The 22,258-nt window shown below is 52.0% G+C and overlaps 1 protein-coding gene across 1 annotated transcript; it reads left to right on the plus strand.

Moving 5' to 3' along the window:
* Positions 1-11,870: 11,870 nt before the first annotated feature.
* TMEM161A (transmembrane protein 161A) lies at positions 11,871-20,514 on the plus strand. The gene is made up of 12 exons (XM_083880204.1): positions 11,871-11,941; positions 12,739-12,842; positions 12,957-13,040; positions 13,531-13,628; positions 14,219-14,375; positions 14,892-15,043; positions 15,556-15,616; positions 16,234-16,377; positions 16,925-17,041; positions 18,159-18,333; positions 19,268-19,364; positions 19,995-20,514. The coding sequence occupies exons 1-12, from the start codon at positions 11,939-11,941 to the stop codon at positions 20,261-20,263; spliced, it is 1,461 nt and encodes a 486-aa protein (XP_083736330.1). The 5' UTR covers positions 11,871-11,938; the 3' UTR covers positions 20,264-20,514.
* Positions 20,515-22,258: the final 1,744 nt, after the last annotated feature.

A 22,258-nucleotide genomic window follows, 5' to 3' on the forward strand; every position in this document is an offset into this window, starting at 1 on the left:
GGGAAAAACAGGGAAAAATTGGGGAAAACTTTGGAAAGACTTGGGGAAAAAATGGGGAAAATTGGGGAAGAATTGCAGGAAAGATTGGGGGGAAAGTGGAGGGAAATGGGGGGAAAATGGGAAAAATATGGAGGAAAATTGGGGGAAATGGGGGGAAACCTGGGGAAAATTTGGGGAAGAAATAGGAAAAAATGGGAGAAAATTTGGGGAAAATTGGTGGGAAATTGGGGAAAGTTAGGGAAAAATTCGGGAAAATGGGGAAGAATTGGGGGAAAAATGGAGGAAAATTGGGGAAAAATTGGGAAAAAATTGAGAGAAAAATGGGGAACGATTGGAAGAGAATTGGGGGGAAATTGGGCAAGAATTGGGGAAGAAATGGGGAAAAATTGAGGGAAAAATGGGGAAAATTTGGGGGGAAATGGGAGAAAATTGGGGAAAAAATGGAGGAAATAGGGGGAAAATGGGCAGGGAAAAAGGGATAAATTGGAGGAAAAAATGGGGGGAAAATGGGGTAAAATTGAGGAAAAAATGGGGGAAAACTGGGGAAAACATCAGCAAGAATGAAGAAGTATGAAAAAAACCCACCAAAATTCCAAAAAATCCAAATTTTGACTGGGAGAGCATCTCTGGACCCTTTTTAATGGGATTTCTTTGTTCATTTTCCTCCTCCCCGAGATCCTGGAGGATCAAATCAGCCTCATTTGCATATTCAAATCAGCTGGGGGGGCCCAGATGCCCCAGGGATGCAGCAGACACCGAAATTAGGCACCATCATCATAATCAACCTCGGGCTGATAATTACCCAGCTCAGCGTGTGCGTGGAAAGAGATTTTTGCCTTTTTTTATTTTATTTCTCCCCCAAAATAATTATTGTCGAGCTCAGCTGAGATAAGAGGGCACAGAGGGGTTTTCCTAAAAGGTTTTTTGGGGTCCCAACCTCATCTTGGATGGTGTTTTCCAAATTTTTTGGGATTTTTTTTTCCCCCCAGGTGATGGTTTGAGGTGATCTCTGAATATGATTCTGGTCCCAGAGAGTCCAGTTGGTTTTTCTGAGCGGTTTTTGGGTTCCCAACTCCATCCCTGGTTGTTTTTTCCAAATTCTTTGGGTATTTTTTCCCCAAGTTGGTGGTTTGAGATGATTTCTCAACACAATTCTGGTCCCAGAGAACCCACCCAGTCCATGCTGAATTTCCTGATGGGTATTTGGGGAGCCCACCAGTTTTTGGGGTCCCAGCCCCATCGCTGATTGTTTTTTCCAAATTTTGGGGGGATTTTTTTTCCCCAAGTTGGTGGTTTGAGGTGATTTCCCAACACAATTCTGGTCCCAGAGAGCCCAGCTGTTTTCCCAAGGGGTTTTTGGGGTCCCAGCTCCATCCCGATGGTGTTTTCCAAATTTTAGGATTTTTTTTCCACAAGCTGATGGTTTGAGCTGATCTCCCAGCACAATTCTGGTCCCAGAGAGCCCAGCTGGTTTTCCAAAGGGATTTTTGGGGAGCCTACAAGTTTTAGAGTTCCCTACTCCATCCCCAATGGTGTTTTCCAAATTTTGGGGGATTTTTTTTCCCCCAAGTTGGTTGTTTGAGGTGATTTCCCAAAATGATTCTGGTCCCAGAGAGCCCAGCTGGTTTTTCCAAGGGGTTTTTGGGGTCCCAACTCCATCCTCTATGGTGTTTTCCAAATTTTGGGGGATTTTTTTTCCCCCTAGTTGATGGTTTGAGGTGATTTCCCAGCACGATTCTGGTTCTAGAGAATCCACCCAGTTTTCCCAAGGGATTTTTGGGGTCCCAACTCCATCCCGATGGTTTTTTTCCAAATTTTTTGGGATTTTTTCCCCAAGTTGGTGGTTTGAGATGATTTCCCAGCACGATTCTGGTCCCAGAGAACCCACCCAGTCCATGCTGAATTTCCTGAAGGGTTTTTGGGGAGCCCACCAGTTTTTGGGGTGCCAGCCCCATCCCTGATGGTGTTTTCCAAATTTTTGGGGGATTTTTTTTCCCCCAAGGTGATGGTTTGAGGTGATCTCTGAACACGATTTTGGTCCTGGCCACCCCTTCCAGAGAGCCCAGCTGGATTTCTCAAAGGGTTTTTGGGGTCCCAGCCCCATCCTCGATGGTGTTTTCCAAGTTTTTTGGGATGTTTTTCCCCAAGGCGATGGTTTGAGGTGATTTCCCAACACGATTCTGGTCCCGGCCACCTCTTCCAGAGAACCCCCAGGAGATATTTGGTGTCCCAACCTCATCTCAGTGGTGTTTTCCAAGGCTTTTTGTTCCTGTTCCCAATTCCCAATTCCATTTCCCAATGCACAATTTCCAATTTATTCCCAATGCCCAATTTATTCCCAATTTATTCCCAATTTCCAATTTCCAATTTCCAATTTATTCCCATTTCCCAATGCCTATTTCCCAATTTCCAATTTATTCCCAATTCCCAATTTATTCCCAATTTATTCCCAATTCCCACCTCCCCCATTACCCCACCTTATTCCAGCCTCTAACTAATATAAATGAATATAATATAAATCTATGTATATTAATATATAAAAATAAAATATAATATATAATATACAGTCGATAATATATAGTATATTATATATTAATATAGTATATATAATATGCATTATATAATATACAATACTAATACTTTATATAAATATAAGCATATAATATATAATATAAATGTATTTTTATTTTATATTATACATTGTGTATTTAATATTCTACATTATATATGATATATGATATATTACATGTGATAGATTATATATAATATAATATAATATAATATAATATAATATAATGTTATATTATTATGTATTATATATTACATTATATTATATTATATTATATTATATTATATTATATTATATTATATTATATCACATGTATTATATCACATGTATTATATCACATATATAATATATATTATACATTATATATTATATTTACATATATAATATATAATGTATAATACATAATATATAATATATAATATATTATATATTATATATATTTATTACATGTGATATATTATATATTTATATAAATAAAAAACTAAATAATATAAACAATTTTTTTAAAATAAATAAATCTTCAAAAAGGCATTTTAGGAACAACCCCTCTGTGCCTCAGTTTCCCTCTCCCACCACCCGCCTCACCCAAACCGACCTTCCCAAACTTTCCCAACTATAAAATTATTAAATTCTAATTTAATTTAATTTAAAAAAACAGAGATTTCAACAGAGAAAAAAAGAAGGAAAAAATCCACTTTGAGACGCAGCTCTGCCCTTGACCCCGCGGCAGCTGGGCCGGGGCTCAATGGGACCTTTGTTTTTGGGGATATTTATGGGGCCGCAAAGTCACCTTGTCCCGCATCCCAATCACCCAGTCCGGGGGATTTATGCCTTTTCCAGCTGCCAGAGGAATTTTCCCCCCATTCTGGCTTTTTTTTATTCCCAGCCCCTTTTTTCCCATGAAAAAAAATCCGATTTAAAAGCACATTTTCCCTATTTTCCCTTTTTTTTTCCAACAAAAATCTGATTTAAAAGTGAACGGGTGGGGAGATTTTCTCTCTTTTCCCTTTTTCTTTTCCCTCCCAAAAAATCCTATTACAAGTAAACAGGTGGGGGGGGATTTTCCCACTTTTCACTTTTTTTTTCCCTAAAAAATCCAATTTTAAAGCAAACAGGTGGGAGGATTTTCCCTCTTTTCCCATTTTTCCCCCCAAAAAACGATTTAAAATAAAATTGGAGGGGCAGTGGGGGGTGATTTTCCTGCTTTTCCCTTTTTCTTCCTCCCAACATATCCTGGGAATCAGGGCTGAGAATTTTCAGGGATTTTTGGAATGCTGCACCTCCAAAAACAACGCCCAAGGGGCTGAACGTGCAGGGGGGAATCTTGATTAATTATCCCAATTAATTAATTAATGAGGGGTTTGAGCTCTGGGCGTGCAGGGCTGTGTGAGGGAGAGGCTGGAATGGGGTGGGGAATGGGGGAGGTGGGAATTGGGAATAAATTGGGAATAGGGAACTGGGAATAAATTGGGAACTGGGAATAAATTGGGAACTGGGAATAAATTGGGAAATGGGAATAAATTGGGAATAAATTGGGAATTGGGAATAAATTGGGAATTGGGAGCAGGGGCATTCCTGAGGACAGCAAGTGACACTGAGTGTGTCCATCTCTGTCCATCCCTGTCCACCCTTGTCCACCTCTGTCTATCCTTGTCCATGTGTCCATCTCTATCCACCCATGTCCATCTGTGTCCATCCCTGTTCATCCCTCTCCACTCCTGTCTGTCTTTGTCCATCTGTGTCCATCTGTGTCCATCTCTGACCACCCCTGTCACCCCGTCCATCCCCGTCCATCCCTGTCCATCCCCGTCCATCCCTGCCCATCCCTGTCCATCCTTCACCCCATCCATCTTTGTCCATCCATGTCCATTCTCTGTCCACCTCTGTCCATCTGTCTCCATCCATGTCCATCCCTGACCATCCCTGACCACCCCATCCATCCCTGTCCATCCCTGTCCATCCCTGTCCATCCCTGTCCATCTGTGTCCATCTCTGACCACCCCTGACCACCCCATCCATCCCTGTCCATCCCTGTCCATCTCTGTCCACCTGTGTTCACCTGTGTCCATCTCTGTCCATCCATGTCCATCTCTGTCCACCCCTGTCCATCCCTGTCCATCCCTGTCCATCTCTGTCCACCTGTGTTCACCTGTGTCCATCCCTGTCCATCCATGTCCATCTCTGTCCACCCCTGTCCATCCATGTCCATCCCTGTCCATCCTCAGGACACTGTCCGGGCTCTGGGCTGACCACACCCCCTGGCCAGGACACGGGGACCCCCTGGTGCCACCAGCAGTGACCAGCAGGACATGAGTGAAGAGCCACCACCGCCTGTCCCCAGTGTCACCCTGTCCCCAGGAGATGTCCCCACCCAGGGGATGGCCCCGGTGAGGAGCTCCTGGGAATGGGACATGGAATTGTCACCTGTGTCCCCTTCCCGATGTCCCCAGACCCCAAACACACCCTGACCCCAAATCCCTGGGCTGGAATGTCCCCAAGGGCACGGCGGGGTGGGGACAGGGGCTGGGGGACAGCGGGAGTGAGTCGGGATGGGGTTTGGGGGAGTTTGGGATGGGATTTGGGATGGGATTTGGGATGGGATTTGGGATGGGATTTGGGATGGGATTAAGGGGGGTTGGGATGGGATTTGGGATGGGATTAAGGGGGGTTGGGATGGGATTAAGGGGGGTTGGGATGGGATTTGGGATGGGATTAAGGGGGGTTGGGATGGGATTAAGGGGGGTTGGGATGGGATTTGGGATGGGATTAAGGGGAGTTGGAATAGGATTTGGGATGGGATTTGGGGAGGGTTAGGATGGGATTTGGGAGGGTTTGGGATGGGATGTGGGATGGGATTTGGGATAGGATTTGGGAGAGTTTGGGATGGGATTTGGGGGAGTTTGGGATGGAATTACAGATGGGATTTGGGATGGGATTTAGGATGGGAATTTGGATGGGGTTTGGGATGGGATTTTGGGAGGTTGAGATGGGATTTGGGATGGGAATTGGGATAGGATTTGGGATGGGATTTGGGATGGGATTTGGGACAATGGGGACACTGTCACCTCCTGGCTGTCCCTTGGGGACATGTCCTGCTTCTCCCTGAGCTGGCGCCGGTCTCACAGCCCTTTGTCCCATGCCCAGGTGACCAGACGGGACATTGTCACCTCCAGGTGACCGAGAACAGCCGGACAACACCCAAGACCCAGCTGGGAGCGTGGCCAGATCCCAGAATTCCCTCCCAGGGTAAGGGATCCATCCCTCCTCCCCAAATCCTGAGCCAGAGGGCCTCACCTGGGGGTCCCACCTGGGGGTCCCACCCGGGGCTCCCACCCGGGGCTCCCACCTGGGGGTCCCACCTGGGGGTCCCACCTGGGGGTCCCACCCGGGGCTCCCACCCGGGGCTCCCACCTGGGGGTCCCACCTGGGGGTCCCACCTGGGGGTCCCACCCGGGCCAGGTGACATGAGGTGACATCCAGGAGCCACCAAGGCACTGGGAGGGAAAAGGAAAAAATTCCAGAGCATTAAAAGTGTTGGAAACTCCCAGCCCGTCCCAGCCTGCTGATTTTTTGGGGGTTTTGTTCCTTTTCCTTGCAGGATTCCCCAAATTCCTGCAAAATTCCATCTCCAGGGGGTGTTTTCCTTCTCCAAAAAGTGGAGATTTCCTCTCCCAGCCCCTGGGGACAGCCAGGACAGGTTGGGGACAGCTGGGATGGGTAAATAAATAAATATAATAAATAGAATTATTATTATTAACATTATTATTAAAATTTAATAAATAAATAAATAAATCAAGAAATTTAAATAGATAAATAAATAAAAAAAAACTAAACATAAAATCGAAATCAAATAGAAAATAAACTTTAAAATAAAATTTAAAAACAACTAAAAAAAAAAATAAATCGCGAATTTTAAAAACGCCTGAAAAAACAAATTACGGATTTTTAAACATCAATTTAAAAATGAATAAAAATAAAGAAATAAAAAAAAATTAATTAAAAATAAAGAAATAAAAATAAATTTAAAAAACAAATAAATAAAAAATAATTTTAAAATAAATAAATAAAAATAAATTTAAAATAAATAAATAAAAATAAAGAAATAAAAAAATGAATTAAAAATAAAGAAATAAAAATAAATTTAAAAAACAAATAAATAAAAAATAATTTTAAAATAAATAAATAAAAATAAATTAAAAATAAATAAATAAAAATAAATTAAAATTAAATAAATAAAAATAAATTAAAAATAAATAAAAATAAATTAAAATTAAATTAAAAATAAATAAATAAAAATAAATTAAAAATAAATAAAAATAAATTAAAATTAAATTAAAAATAAATAAATAAAAATAAATTAAAAATAAATAAATAAAAATAAATTAAAAATAAATAAATAAAAATAAATTTTAAGAAAATAAATAAATAATTTTAAAAATTAAAATTTAAAAAAATAATAAAAAATATAACTAAAAGGAGGGAAAAGCCCAAGCCTGTGTGGAGCCTGGAGGAAAACCGTGGCAGTTTGTCCCCCAAAGGCGGGGGAGGAGGAGGAGGAGCACAGACGTGCCGGAGAGGTCTGAAGAGCAAGAAGTTCACAGGCCCTTTCCTTTTGTCATGGTAAAAAACGCAACGCACAAAAAATATCCACGGGCAGCTGCTCAATGCGCCGTGAAATAGGAGGGATTTGTGCGGTAATGGATGCGGCCCCGGACAATGCCCGGCCCCGCCGCCTTTGTGCTCCACGGGAAACTTGGGCCTTTCTGCGCCTTTTTATTATTATTGGTATTTAGTGAGTGGGCAGAGGACGGGGGGGATCAACGGGCACTGAAAAGGGACAGAGCTGGGAAATTTCCCCCCTGATGGAACTCAAATGTTCTTTTCCCAAAAGCATCTTTTTATTATTATTATTATTATTATTATTATTATTATTATTATTTAGTGAGTGGGGAGAGAACAGGGGGGGATCAACGGGCACTGAAAAGGGACAGAGCTGGGAAATTCCCCCCCTGATGTCCGTAGTGGAATTAAAATGGTCCTTTTCCAAAAGTGTATTTTTATTTTTATTTTAATTATTATTTTTTATTTTTCTATTATTATTATTATTATTATTATTGGTATTTAGTGAGTGGGGAGAGAACGGGGGGGAATCAACGGGCACTGAAAGGGGACAGAGCTGGGAAATTCCCCCCCCCCCCCCGATGGAACTCAAATGTTCCTTTTCCAAAAGTGTCTTTTTATTTTTTTTAATTATTATTTTTTATTTTTCTTTTATTATTATTATTATTATTTAGTGAGTGAGGACAGGAGGAGAGAGGGGAAAGAATCAACGGCCACCAAAAAGGGACAGAGGTGGGAAATCCTCCCTGATGCCCCTGATGGAACTAAAATGTTCTTTTCCCAAAATCATCTTTTGATTTTTCTTTTGATTATTATTATTATTATTATTATTATTATTATTAATGTTTAGTGAGTGAGGACAGGAGGAGGGGGGAGAAATCAACAGCCACTGAAAAGGGACAGAGGTGGGAAATCCCCACCTGATGAAACTAAAATGTTCCATTATATTATTATTATTATTATTATTATTATTATTATTATTACTATTATTGTTATTTAGTGAATGGGGAGAGAACGGGGGGGGATCAACGGGCACTGAAAGGGACAGAGGTGGGAAATTCCCCCCCCGATATCCGTGGTGGAATTAAAATGTTCCTTTTCCAAAAGTGTCTTTTGATTTTTTTTAATTATTATTTTTGATTTTTCTATTGTTGTTGTTGTTGTTGTTATTATTATTATTATTATTATTATTATTATTATTATTATTTAGTGAGTTAGGACAGGAGGAGGGGGGGAAAAATCAACGGGCACTGAAAAAGGGACAGAGGTGGGAAATCCCCCCCTGATGAGACTAAAATGTTCCATTATATTATTACTATTATTATTATTATTATTATTATTATTATTATTTAGTGAGTTAGGAGAAGACGGGGGGGCGAAAAGAATCAATGGCCACTGAAAAAGGGACAGAGGTGGGAAATCCCCCCCTGATGAAACTAAAATGTTCCATTATACTATTATTATTATTATTATTATTATTATTATTATTATTATTATTTAGTGAGTTAGGAGAAGACGGGGGGAAAAAAATCAACAGCCACTGAAAAAGGGACAGAGGTGGGAAATCCCCCCCTGATGTCCATGATGGAACTAAAATGTTCTTTTTCCCAAAAGCATCTTTTGATTTTTAATTTTTCTATTATTATTTTTATTATTATTATTTAGTGAGTTAGGAGAAGACGGGGAGGAAAAATCGGTGTAAAAAATCGACCCTCAAAAGGCGCTTTTGTGTCCATTTATATAAAAAAAATACGAATATGCACAAACTAATGCACCAAAAAGAATATTTTAACTTATTATTTGACTGAGTGCCAACTCACCCAGCCAACTGTACTTTATTTTTTAATTTCCTAATTGTCTTAATTTTTTTTAAAATTAAACCTATTTCTTAAAATTTACCAAAAAAAATGAACCTCGTTTTTCACCCCCTCGAGGGGAAAGGCCGAAGGGGCTGGGGGTGCTCTGACCATCCCTCCTCCACCTTTCCCTCCAGAGTTTGGGATTTTTTGGGTTTTTTTTATGCTGAAAGTGCCGCCGTGGGGGCTCAGAGGGTCCTGGGGGGGTCCAAATTTATTCTGGAGGGGCTGAGGTGGTGATTTGATGTAAAAATTGGGGGATTTTGGAGGGTTTTGGGGGAGTTTTGGGGTGTCCAGGGCATAGAGACAGTGAAGGTGATGGATGAGACTGGTCCTTGCACTCAGGTGGCCAGGATTGGGATGTTTTGGGGGGAATTTGGGTGAATTTAGGGGATTTTGGGTAATTTTGGGAGATTTTGGGGTGCCCAGGGCATAGGTGATGGAGCAGGCTGCTTCCCTGGGCTCTGGCAGCTGGGATTGGGTAATTTTTGGGGATTTTAGGGGATTTTGGGGTGCCCAGGCCATGGAGACAGTGAGGGTGATGGAACAGGCTGGTCCCTGCACTCGGGTGGCCAGGATTGGGATGTTTTGGGGGAAATTTGGGTGAATTTGGGTGGATTTAGGGGATTTGGGGAGGCCCAGGGCATGGGTTATGGTGCAGGCTGCTTCCCTGGGCTCTGGCAGCCGGGATTGGGTCAATTTGGGGGGAATTTGGGTAATTTGGGGGGGGGGGGGGTTGGGGAAATTTGGAGGAATTTGGGGTGCTCAGGCCATGGAGACAGTGAAGGTGATGGATGAGACTGGTCCCTGCACTCTGGTGGCCAGGACCGGGTCATTTGGGGAGAAATCTGGGTAATTTGAGAGGAATTTGGGAGAATTTGGGGGGATTTTAGGAGAGTTTGGGGGATTTTGTGGTGCCCAGGGCATAGGTGATGGAGCAGGCTGCTTCCCTGGGCTCTGGCAGCTGGGATTGGATAATTTTTGGGGATTTTAGGGGATTTTTGAGGGTCCAGGGCACAGGTGATGGAGCAGGCTGCTTCCCTGGGCTCTGGCAGCCGGAATTGGGACATTTTGGGGATTTTCGGGGATTTTTGGCACCGCATCCCACCCGCACAGGGGCCGCTCCCTGCTGGGGCTGCAGGACCCACCCGGGGCTGCCCTGGGGAGGATTTTTGGGGTGTCACCCCCCAAATCCGGGTCCCCCGAGCCCTCGGGGGATGATGATGATGATGATGATGATGATGATGATGATGATGCGGAAGCGACACCTAGCGGGAAGCGCGTCCCGTCGCCAGGGAGATCCATATCGCGACATGCCGATATCCCGATATCCCGATATCCAGGGCAACCCCCCTGGACCGGGGCACCGGGGAGATTCCGGAATGATCCCAAATCCCGGCTGGAGTGACCCCAGATCCTGGCTGGAATGATCCCAAATCCCAGTAGGGTGAGGGTCCTGGCACTGGGATTTGGGTTCTGGCACTGGGATGGGGGTCCTGGCACTGGGATGGGGGTCCTGGCACTGGGATTTGGGTCCTGGCACTGGGATGGGGGTCCTGGCACTGGGATGGGGGTCCTGGCACTGGGATGGGGGTTCTGGCACTGGGATTTGGGTCCTGGCACTGGGATGGGGGTCCTGGCACTGGGATGTGGGTTCTGGCACTGGGATTTGGGTCCTGGCACTGGGATGGGGGTCGCGGCACTGGGATGGGGGTCCTGGCACTGGGATTTGGGTCCTGGCACTGGGATGGGGGTCCTGGCACTGGGATGTGGGTCCTGGCACTGGGATGGGGGTCCTGGCACTGGGATGGGGGTCCTGGCACTGGGATTTGGGTCCTGGCACTGGGATTTGGGTTCTGGCACTGGGATTTGGGTTCTGGCACTGGGATTTGGGTTCTGGCACTGGGATGGGGGTCCTGGCACTGGGATGGGGGTCCTGGCACTGGGATTTGGGTTCCGGCACTGGGATGGGGGTCCTGGCACTGGGATGGGGGTCCTGGCACTGGGATTTGGGTTCCGGCACTGGGATGGGGGTCCTGGCACTGGGATTTGGGTTCCGGCACTGGGATGGGGGTCCTGGCACTGGGATGGGGGTTCTGGCACTGGGATTTGGGTTCTGGCACTGGGATTTCAGTCCTGGCACTGGGATGGGGGTCCTGGCACTGGGATTTGGGTTCTGGCACTGGGATTTCAGTCCTGGCACTGGGATTTGGGTTCTGGCACTGGGATGTGGGTTCTGGCACTGGGATTTGGGTTCTGGCACTGGGATGGGGGTCCTGGCACTGGGATGGGGGTTCTGGCACTGGGATGGGGGTCCTGGCACTGGGATGGGGGTTCTGGCACTGGGATGGGGGTTCTGGCACTGGGATTTCAGTCCTGGCACTGGGATTTGGGTCCTGACACTGGGATGTGAGTGGCCACACTGAGATTTCGTTTCACTCCTCATTATCCCGCTTTGCTTTAATTGGTAATAAATTAAATTACTTTCCCCGAGTGGAGTCTGGTTTGTGTTGAGCTGAGGAGGGGGAGCGCAAGAGCTGCTTTGGTGAGTCCCTGGAGGTTCTCCAGGGTTATCCCACAGTGCGGGTGAGGGAAGACACGCGGGTACGATCAATTAGTATCGATATTATCGATATTATCGATCCCCCGTGCGGGGACTCGGGCTCGGCGCAGGCGGGACTCGAACCCGCGGCCCCGCCGCTCCCCAGAGGCCGCGCCCGCGGAACCGCGCGCCGCGCACGGCCCGCCCCCCTCCCACAGCCGCCTTTTCATTGGACAATGACCTGCCAATCAATGGGAAAGCGGTCGCGGATTGGTTGGCGGGAGGGGCGTGGCGGAGGGGGGCGTGGCTGCGGGCGGCCTTCCTGCGGGCGCCTTTGCGCTGACCCCCGGCATGGTGGGCACGGGATAGAGCGGGGATAGAGCGGGGATAGAGCGGAGATGGACCGGGATAGACCGAGGATAGAGCGGGGATAGAGCGGGGATAGAGCGGGAATGGACCGGGATAGACCGGGAATGGACCGGGATAGACCGGGAATGGATAGGGGATAGACCGGGAATGGATAGGGGATAGAGCGGGGATAGACCAGGGATAGACCGGGGATGGACCGGGGATGGACAGGGAATGGACCGGGGATGGACCGGGGATAGAGCAGGGATAGACCGGGGATGGACAGGGGATGGACAGGGAATGGACCGGGGATGGACCGGGGATAGACCAGGGATAGACCGGGGATAGACCGGGGATAGACTGGGATGGACCGGGGATGGACCGGGGATAGACCGGGGATAGACCGGGGATGGACCGGGGGTTCTGAGCGGGGGGTGCATGGCTGGGCTGCCCGGGGGCTGCGGGTCTAGGGGGTCTCAGCCCAGGGGTCCCGCGTTCGGCACGGCCGGGAGGTCCTGGGGACCAGGGGGTCACTGCCCGGGGGTCCCACAGTGACCATGGTCAGGGGGTCACTGCCCACAGTGACCAAGGCCAGGGGTCACTGCCCGGGGGTCCCAGCCCGACCGGGGGGTCCCTGGAGTGCCACCCTGGGGAGTGCCCCTGCCAGAGGGGTTCACATGCAGGGTGTCCCAGCCAGTGCCACCCCTGGGTGTCCCCAGCAGGGACAGAGCTGACTCTCGGGGCTGGCAGGGGTGTCCCCGTGTCCCCCCATGCCCAGCTGACCCCTCGGTGTCCCCGCACAGGCGGTGATGGGGGTGCAGGTGGTGGTCACCCTGCTGGCCGCCAGCCTGATGCAGAAGATGGCCCCTCACTGCTCCTTCGCCCGCTGGCTGCTCTGCAATGGCAGGTATGGCCTGGCCCTGTCCCCTGGGGGCTGGCCCTGTCCCCTGGGGGCTGGCCCTGTCCCCTGGGGGCTCCTGGGGACATGCAGCAGCCGTGGGTGACCCCGCTGTCCCCTCAGCCTGTACAGGTACAAACACCCCACAGACGAGGAGCTCTGCGCCCTGGCCGGGAAACAGCCACGCCCCAAGGGCAGGAGGGACAGGTCAGCATGGTCACCCCTGGGTCACCCCTGGGTCAGTCTGGTCACCCCTGGGTCACCCCTGGGTCAGTCTGGTCAGCCCTGGGTCTGTCTGAGTCTGTCTGGGTCACCCCTGGGTCACCCCTGGGTCACCCCTGAGTCAGTCTGGGTCACCCCTGAGTCAGTCTGGGTCACCCCTGGGTCAGCCTGGGTCACCCCTTGGGTCAGCCTGGGTCACCCCTGAGGGATGGGAGGGGATGGGGACAGGGAATGTTTGGGGCTGGGGACAGCGGGGGTTACCCCAGAGTGCATCCCTGTCCATCCATGTCCATCGCTGACCATCTCTGTCCATCCGTGTCCACCCCTGTCCATCCATGTCCACCTCTGTCCACCCCTGTCCATCCCTGTCCATCCCTGTCCTCACTCCCCATGGGGTTATTTACCCCCTTTGGGGTTTTTCATTCCCCGTGAGGTGACACAAGGGACAGGAGCCACCTCCCCGCTGTCCCCACAGGAGGGCCAATGGAGTGACAGAGGACAAACCCCTGTTGGTGCCCTGCAACATCGACCTGCAGCTGGACACCAGCCCCATCACCGCCGTGGACGCGCTGGGTGAGCCCTGTGTCCCCTCGGGGTGTCCCCAGGGTGTCCCCAGGGCGGTGACACATCCTCAGGGGTATCCCCAGGATGGTGACACGTCCCCAGGGCAGTGACAGTCCCCAAGGTGGTGACAGTCCCCAGGGGTGTCCCCAGGGTGGTGACACGTCCCCAGGCCAGTTACATGTCCCCAGGACGGTGACAGTCCCCAGGGCTGTCCCAGGGCAGTGACACATCCCCAGGGTGTCCCGGGGTGTCCCCAGTGGTGCCCCCAGGGCAGTGACAGTCCCCAGGGAGGTGACACATCCCCCAGGAGTATCCCCAGGGCAGTGACAGTCCCTAGGACAGTGACAGTTCCCAGGGTGGTGACACATCCCCAGGGCAGTGACATGTCCCCAGGGTGTCCCCAGGGCTGTCCCCCGGGCAGTGACAGTCGGTAACAGCCCCCAGGGTGTCCCCAGAGCTGTCCCCAGGGCAGTGACAGTCTCAGGGTGGTTACATGTCCCCAGGCTGTCTCCCGGGCAGTTACAGTCGGTGACACTCCTCAGGGTGTCCCCAGGCTGTCCCCAGGTTGGTGACAGCCGGTGACACTCCCTGTCCCGCAGTGCTGCGCTATTTCCTGGAGTACCAGTGGTTTGTGGATTTCTCGGTGTACGCCAGCGCCGTCTACGCCTTCAGCGAGGGCTATTTCTGCCTGCTGGGCCCCGCCAGGGAGACCAACCTGGGCGTGCTCTGGTGCCTCCTCACCGTCTTCTTCTGCCTGTATCCTCACGGGGGTTTGTTTGGGGGGTCAGGCAGGAGGGGGAACTCACACCGTGTTTATTTTTAATTTTTAAATATTATTTTCAATTTTATTTTTAATTTTTAAAAAATTATTTTTAATTTTTAAATATTATTTTCAATTTTAAAAAAATATTTTTATTTTTTTAGAATTCTAAAAAAAATTTAAAATTAGTTTTAATTTTTAAATTAGTTTTAATTTTTTTAAATTATTTTTAATTTTTTAAAATTCGTTTTGATTTTTATTTTTTTAAACTTAAATTTTCCTATCATTTTAAAATAATTTTAAATTAATTTTTGATTCTTTTAAAATTTTCATTTTTAAAACTTTTTAAATTATTTTAATTTTTTTTCCTCCCAGCTGGGGCATAGAAATGAATTTTCAGGGGCTGTTTCTGACAAGCCCTGAAGGTCCCTCCCTGTGGTGGAGATACTGATGGGCTTTAGGGGGGTCTCAGCAGTTTTTGGGGTCCCCGATTTCCTTGACGGGCGCCCCAGGAAGGTTTTTTTCACGGTGATGAGACACTATTTCAGCTCCGAGGAGGGCGGGGAACGCTCCGTGTGCCTCAGCTTCGCCTTCCTCTTCCTCCTGCTGGCCATGCTGGCCCTGGTGGTGCGCGAGGAGTACCTGGAGTTCGGCCTGGACGCCGGTGGGTGACGGGACAGGGACAGGGGGGGACACTGGGGACATGGCACGGGGGTCACTGCACTCCTGGGGGGGTCACTCCCCACTCATTGGTCACTCTCCACTCATGGGGGTCATGGCACTTGTGGGGGTCACTCACCACTCACGGGGGTCACCTCCCACTCATTGGTCACTCCTCACTCATAGGGGTCACCTCCCACTCATTGGTCATTCCCCACTCACAGGGGTCACTCCCCTCGCTGGTCACTCCCTTCACTGGTCACTCCCCACTCATAGGGGTCATTCTCAAATCCTGGGGGTCACTCCCCTCACTGGTCACTCCTCATTCCCAGGGGTCACTCCCCATTCTGAGAGGGTCATTCCCCACTCACAGTGGTCACTTCCCACTCATGGGTCACTCCTCACTCATGAGGGTCACTCACCATTCCCAGGGGGTCACTCTCCACTCATGGGGGTCACTTCTCACTCACTGGTCACTCCCCACTCACTGGTCACTCCCCTCTGGTCACTCCCCAGGGCTGGCCGCAGTCTCTGATAACCTGGAGCCCATCCTGAAGCCCCGGGGCTGGGAGTGGACGTGAGTGGGGCAGGGGGGACGTGGGGACAGAGCCCCTCATGGGGACAGTTTGAGGGGGACTTGGGGGGCACGGGGTCAAGAACAGTGCCACTGTCCCTGCTCTGGGTCCCCAACCCCGGCAGTGTCCCTGCTGTGTCCCCAGCCCTGCTCTGTCCCCGGCCATCCCACTGTCCCTGCTCTGTGTCCTCAACCCCAGCAGTGTCACTGTCCTTGCTGTGTGTCCCCAGCCACGTCCCTGCAGTGTCCCCAGCCGTGTCCCTGTCCCTGCAGTGTCCCTGCTCTGTGTCCCCAGGCTGTCCCTGTCCCTGCTGTATCCCCAGCCGTGTCCCTGCAGTGTCACCAGCAGTGTCCCTGTCCCTGCTATGTCCCCAGCCCTGTCCCTGCTGTGTCCCTGTCCCTGCTCTGTCCCTAGGCTTTCCCTGTCCCTGCTGTGTCCCCAGCCCTGTCCCTGTAGTGTCCCCATGCTGCCCCTGTCCTTGCAGTGTCCCCAGCCCTGCTCAGTGTCCACAGCCCTGTCCCAGCGGTGTCCCTGGCTGTGTCCCCAGCTCTGCTGTGTGTTCCCAGCGGTGTCCCTGCCGTGTCCCTGCAGTGTCCCCAGCCCTGCTGTGTGTCCCCAGGCTGCCGGTGGCCAGGCTGGCCTTCAAGCTGTCTCTGGTGGCGCTGTGCTCGTTCCTGGGCGCCTGCCTGACCTTCCCGGGGCTGCGTCTGGCACAGACACACCTGGATGCCCTCAAGATGGCCCAGGACAAACCCCTGACACAGTTGGGTGACACCTGGGGACACTGGGGAAAACTGGGGGCACTGGGGACACTGGGGTGGACAATGGGGGACACCAGGGGACAACAGTGGGGGACGGTGGGGACACCTGGGGACACCAGAGGGCAGTGGGGGACACCTGGGGACACTGGGGTGGACAATGGGGGACACCGGGGAGAAACAGTGAGGACACAGGGGACAGCTGGGAGGGACAGCAGGGGACACCAGGGGACACCTGGGGAGGGAGGGGCAGGGGGGAATGTGGGGTCCCTGTGGGGTTGGTGACACTCTGTGGGGTCTGTAGGGTCTCTGGGGTGGGTGACGCACATCTGGGGTCTGTGGGGTCAGTGACACACACAGGGGCCTGTGGGGTCTGTGGGGTGGGAGACACACACAGGGGGCTGTGGGGTCTCTCTGGGGTCGGTGACAGACTGTGGGGTCTGTATGGGGTCTCTGGGGTCTGTGGGGTCAGGGACACACCGGGAGGCTGTGGGGGCTTTCTGGGCTCTGTGGGGTCTCTGTGGGGTCGGTGACAGTCCCTGTCCCTGCCAGGCTGCTCCTCCACGCGGTGTTTGTGTCCCCTGTGCTGGTGGTGCTGCTGTGGGTGCGGCCCCTGGCCCGGGATTTCCTGCTGCAGGCCCCGCTGGGCTCGCTGGGGACAGTGCAGATGTGAGTGGGACCCTGGGGACATCCCCCGAGACCCCTGTGACACCCCCTGTGACCCCTGTGACAGTGTCCCCACAATAACCCCTGTGACAACCGGTGTCCCAAATAACCCCCCCAGTTCCCCCTGTGACACCCAGTGTCCCCAATGGCCCCCAATAACCCCCCCAGTGACCCCTGTGACACCCAGTGTCCCCAATGTCCCCCAATAACCCCCCCAGTTCCCCCTGTGACCCAGTGTTCCCAGTGTCCCCCAATAACCCCTCCAGTGACCCCTGTGACACCCAGTGTCCCCACAGTGGCCCCTCAATGACCCCCCCCATGTCCCCTTGTAATGACCCCCCCAGTGACCCCTGGGATCCCCAAATGCCCCCCAATGACCCCTGTGACACCCTCAATGTTCCCTGTGGCCCTCAATGACCCCTGTGACCTGCTATGACACCCAATGTACTCCCAATGTCCCCTGTGCCCCTCTGTGTCCCCCATACCCCCTTGTCTCTGTGGTGTCCCCTCTGGATCAGGGTGGGCTCTGATCCTCAGCCTGGTGCCACCCCCACAGTGTCCCTGTGTTGTCCCTTAACCCTGTGCCATCCCCGGGGTGTCCCTCAGCCCAGTGCCATCCTTGGGGTGTCCCTTAGCCCGGTGCCACCCTCGCTGTGTCCCTCAGCCCGGTGCCATCCCTGGGGTGTCCCTGCAGTGTCCCCCAGCTCAGTGCCATCCCCAGGGTGTCCCCCGGCCCAGTGCCATCCCCGGCGTGTCCCTTAGCCCGGTGCCACCCTCACGGTGTCCCCTGTGTGTCCCCCAGCCCAGTGCCATCCCCGCGGTGTCCCCGCAGTATCTCTGTGTCCCCCGGCCCAGTGCCATCCCCAGGGTGTCCCCACGGTGTCCCTCACCCCAATGCCATCCCCATGCCATCCCCGGGGTGTCCCTTGTGTGTCTCTGTATTGCTCACCCCAGTGCCATCCCCCGGTGTCCCCTGTGTGTCCCTGTGTGTCCCCCGGGCCGGTGCCACCCCCGGTGTCCCCTGTGTGTCCCTGTGTGTCCCCCGGGCCGGTGCCACCCCCGGTGTCCCCTGTGTGTTCCCCGGGCCGGTGCCACCCCCGGTGTCCCCTGTGTGTCGCAGCCTGTCGGGGCCCGCCTTTGACTCGGCCCGGCTGTGGGCGCTGGTGTCGCTGTCGCTGCTGCGGCTCCTGGGGACGCGCCACCACCTGCAGGCCTACCTGGGGCTGGCCCCGCGCTGGGTGAGCCGCGTCCGCAGGGAGGCCGGCAGGATCCCCGCCACACACATCCAGAGGAAGGTCGGGAAAACCAGCGGGGCGGGATGGGGAACGGGATTGGGAACGGGAGTGGGATCGGGACTGGGATGGGATTGGGAATGGGATTGGGATGGGGGTGGGATCAATATTGGGATGGGAGCGGGAGTGGGGATGGGATTGGGATTGGAATTGGGATCAGGGTGGGATCACGATCGGGGATGGGAGCAGGATTGGGATTGGGGCAGGATCGGGGATGGGATTGGGATTGGATCAATATTGGGGTGGGAGCGGGGTCGGGACTGGGGTGGGATCGGGAGTGAGATTGGGATTGGGATGGGGAGCAGGATCAAGGTGGGAGTGGGATGGGGATCGGGAATGGGGAAGGGATTGGGAACAGGACTGGGATCGGGGTGGGATCAATATTTGGATGGGAGCAGGATCGGGAGCGGGGATGGGATCAATATTGGGGTGGGAGAGGGATCGGGATTGTGGCGGGATCGGGAGTGGGGATGGGATTGGGATTGGGACTGGGATCGGGAGTGGGATTGAGGTGGGAATGGGATGGGGATCAAGAATAGGATTGGGATCGGAGTGGGATAACAATTGGGGTGGAGGGAGGCTTGGGATCGGGTGCAGGGTGGGATAGGGATTGGGGTGGGATTTGGAGCAGGATAGGATCGGGATTGGGATGGAATTGGGATAGGAGCAAGATCAGGATGGGAGTGGGTGGGATTGGAGTGGGACCAGGACTGGGGTTCGGGGTGGGGGTCCCCTCCCCATGGTGGGATTCCCACTGGAGGGATCCCAGGATTCCCACTGAAGAATGGGAGGATTCCTGTTTGAGGATCCCCAAGATTCCCAGGATTCCTGCTTAATTTTTCCTGGGATTCCCACCGGAGGATTCCCAGGGCTCCCACTGGGGATTCCCACTGAGGAATCCTGGGATTCCCTCTGAGGATTCCCGGAATTCCCACAGATCACCAGGATTTACTGCTACGTGTCCGTGGTGAGCCTGCAGTACCTGGGGCCCGTCATCCTCAGCCTGCACTGCACCCTGCTGCTCAAAACGCTGGGTGAGCCCTTTGGGGTGGGGATGGGGTTTGGGGTGGGTTTGGAGGGGTTGGGATTGGTTTGGGATTTGGGGTGGGTTTGGAGGGGTTGGGATTGTTTTGGGATGGGTTTGGAGGGGGTTGGGATGGTTTGGGCTTTGGGATGGGTTTGGGATGGGTTTGTGGGGGTTTGGGGTTTGGGATGGGTACCTGGATCGCCCCCAGCTCCCATGGCCTGGCAGCTCAGGACATCCCATGGTTCTGTGCTGTGATTCTGCTCTGCTCTGCCCTGGGGACAAACCCAGTGCTGGGACTGCCACCAGCAGGGCAGGGGCACAGGGACACCCCAGACCTGTTCCCTCTGTGCAACAGGGACCCCAAAACCTGTCCCACAGAGACCCCCTGACCTGTTCCCTGTCCCACATGGATCCTCCCAGACCTGTGCCCTCTCTCCCTCAGGGATTCCCCCAAACCCTGTCCCCTCTGTCCCCCAGAGACCCCCCCAGACCTGTTCTTCCTGTCCCCAAGAGAACCCCCCAGACCTGTCCCCTCTGTCCCAGAGACCCTCAGACCTGTCCCCTGTCTCACAGAGACCCCCAAACTGTCCCTTGTCCCATAGGGACCCCCCCAAACCTGTCCCCTGTGTCCCCCCAGGTCACCTCTCCTGGGGGCTGTACCCCGCTGCGTCCCCTGCCGTGTCCCCCGCCGTGTCCCCTGCCCCACCGGTGTCCCCTCCCCGGCCTGGGGGTGACAGTGAGGACGTGCAGGAGGTGGTGGCCGAGCTCTCGGGGGTGCTGAGCTCCATCCTCACCCCCCTTTTCCTCCGGGGCCTCTTCTCCTTCCTCACCTGGTGGGTGGCCGCCTGCCAGGTGGTCACCAGCCTCTTCGGCCTCTACTTCCACCAGTACCTGGCGGCCTCCTGAACTGGGAGGAACTGGGACAGAGAGCTGGTCCCACTTTGGGGACATTGGTGCCACCAGGACGGGGTTTGGTGGCCATGGGGTGTGACAGTGCCACGGCTGCCCCTCGTGGGGACACTCCAGTGCTGCCTTTCCCTGGAGGGGCAGCGGCTCCTGGGGACACCGCAGTGCCCAGCTCAGGTTTTGGGGTGTTTCAGCTCAGGCTGGAGGGGTTTTGTGGGTTTGGAGGGGGTTTTGTTCTCAGGGTGAACCCCCAAACTCCGTGTGAACCCTCAGGCCCAGCCTGAGGTTGCTGTAATAAACAAATTATAAATAAATAAAAAACACCGGTGTTGTTGTCACTCTAAAGTTGCTCTTGGTGTCCCCAAAAGCTCCTCTGGGTGTCACCAGAGCTGCTTTCAGTGTCCCCAAACTGCTCTTGGTGTCCCCAAACTGCTCTTGGTGTCCCCAGAGCTGCTCTCAGTGTCCCCAAACTGCTCTGAGTGTCTCCAAAACTGCTCTGAGTGTCCCCAAACTGCTCTCAGTGTCCCCAAACGGCTCTGGATGTTCCCAGAGTTGCTCTCAGTGTCCCCAAAACTGGTCTTGGTGTCCCCAAACTGCTCTCAGTGTCCACAAAGGTGCTCTCAGTGTCCCCAAACTGCTCTGGGTGTCCCCAAACTGCTCCTGGTGTCCCCAGACCCCTCACCCCAAGCATCACCCTACAAGAGGAGCTCACCCCACTGGGGGTCCCTGTCCCTGGGTCACCCCAGGGCTGGTGACAGTGGCAGGGAGGGGACAGGGACAAGGACAAGGACAGGGACAAGGGCAGGGACAAGGGCAGGGTCCCTGGTGCAGCTGCACCAAACAGGATTAGGAGGGGAGGAAGGGCCGGGGGCTCTGATCCTGTTTGATGTCCTTGTTTGGGGTCAGATATCCCCCTTTGATGGGTCTGTAATGGGTTTTAATCCTCCTCCTCCTCCTGGGGAATCCCTGGGAATCCTCGCCGTGGATATTTGAGAAAAACAAACAAACAAAAAAACCCCAACGACAAACAAAACCCCAATCAAACAAACAAATCGAAACAAACAAAAATACAAACAATAATTTAAAAACCAAAAACAAACAAACGAACAAAAAAAACCCACAAAAAATAAAATTAAAAAAAAAAACCACAAAAAACCCAACCAAACAACACAGACAGAAAAAACACCAAAACAAAATCCCCCAAAAAAACAAAACCCCCAAACAACAGCAACAAAAACCCCACACACGCCAAACAAAAACCCCAACCAAAAAAACAACCCAAAAAAAAACCCCACCCAAAGCAAAAACAAGAAAAAACAAAAACAAACCCCAAAAACAAAACCCAAAAAAAAAAAAAAAAAAAAAAAAAAAAAAAAAAAAACCCACCAAAAAAACCCTCCCAAACCAGTGGGAAATTCCCATTTTGCTGGAGAATAAAATAAATATTTATTGAAAGGCCTTTAAGGGCACAGCTTGGGCTGGACAAGAGCCTGGCCAGGGATACACCCAAGGTGGGCACAAAATGGTCCCAAAATGGACCTAAATGGACCCAAATGGGCACAAAATAGACCCAAAATGGGCACAAAAATGCCTCAGTGGTCATGACATCTTATGTTTTTTATAATTTTTGGTCCCTTTGCAAGTCGGGGTTGAATTGCCCCGTCCCAGCTTTGGGCTCTGAGGTCCCATCCTTGTCCCTCCCTCCAGCCCAGCCTTGTTTGTGCTCGTGGGGCTGAGAGTTGTCCTGGGGCTGCAGCAGGAAAAGGGTTTGTTTTGTGTCCCTGCTCAGGGCAGAGCTGAGTGACCCTGACTGTGAGCTCAGGGCTGCCCCAGGGCACCGCACAACAGCAAATACAGGGAATTAAAACATAAAAGCATCACCCCGATGGCTCATTTGGCTCCTGTCCCGCAGGATTGGGGCTGTCCCAGCCCCGGTGTCTCGTCTGTCGCTGTCCCCGGGGCCGTTGCCATGGCCGGGGCTCAGACTCGCCGCCG

The sequence above is a fragment of the Zosterops lateralis genome (assembly GCF_965231275.1).
Source record: "Zosterops lateralis genome assembly, chromosome: 29".
NCBI lineage: Eukaryota > Metazoa > Chordata > Aves > Passeriformes > Zosteropidae > Zosterops > Zosterops lateralis.

Coding starts and splice junctions, on each gene's coding strand:
- TMEM161A (XM_083880204.1), top strand. Junction 12,843..12,956: donor TGGCTGCTCTGCAATGGCAG/GTATGGCCTGGC, acceptor CTGTCCCCTCAG/CCTGTACAGGTACAAACACC. Junction 14,376..14,891: donor CTCACCGTCTTCTTCTGCCT/GTATCCTCACGG, acceptor CGGGCGCCCCAG/GAAGGTTTTTTTCACGGTGA.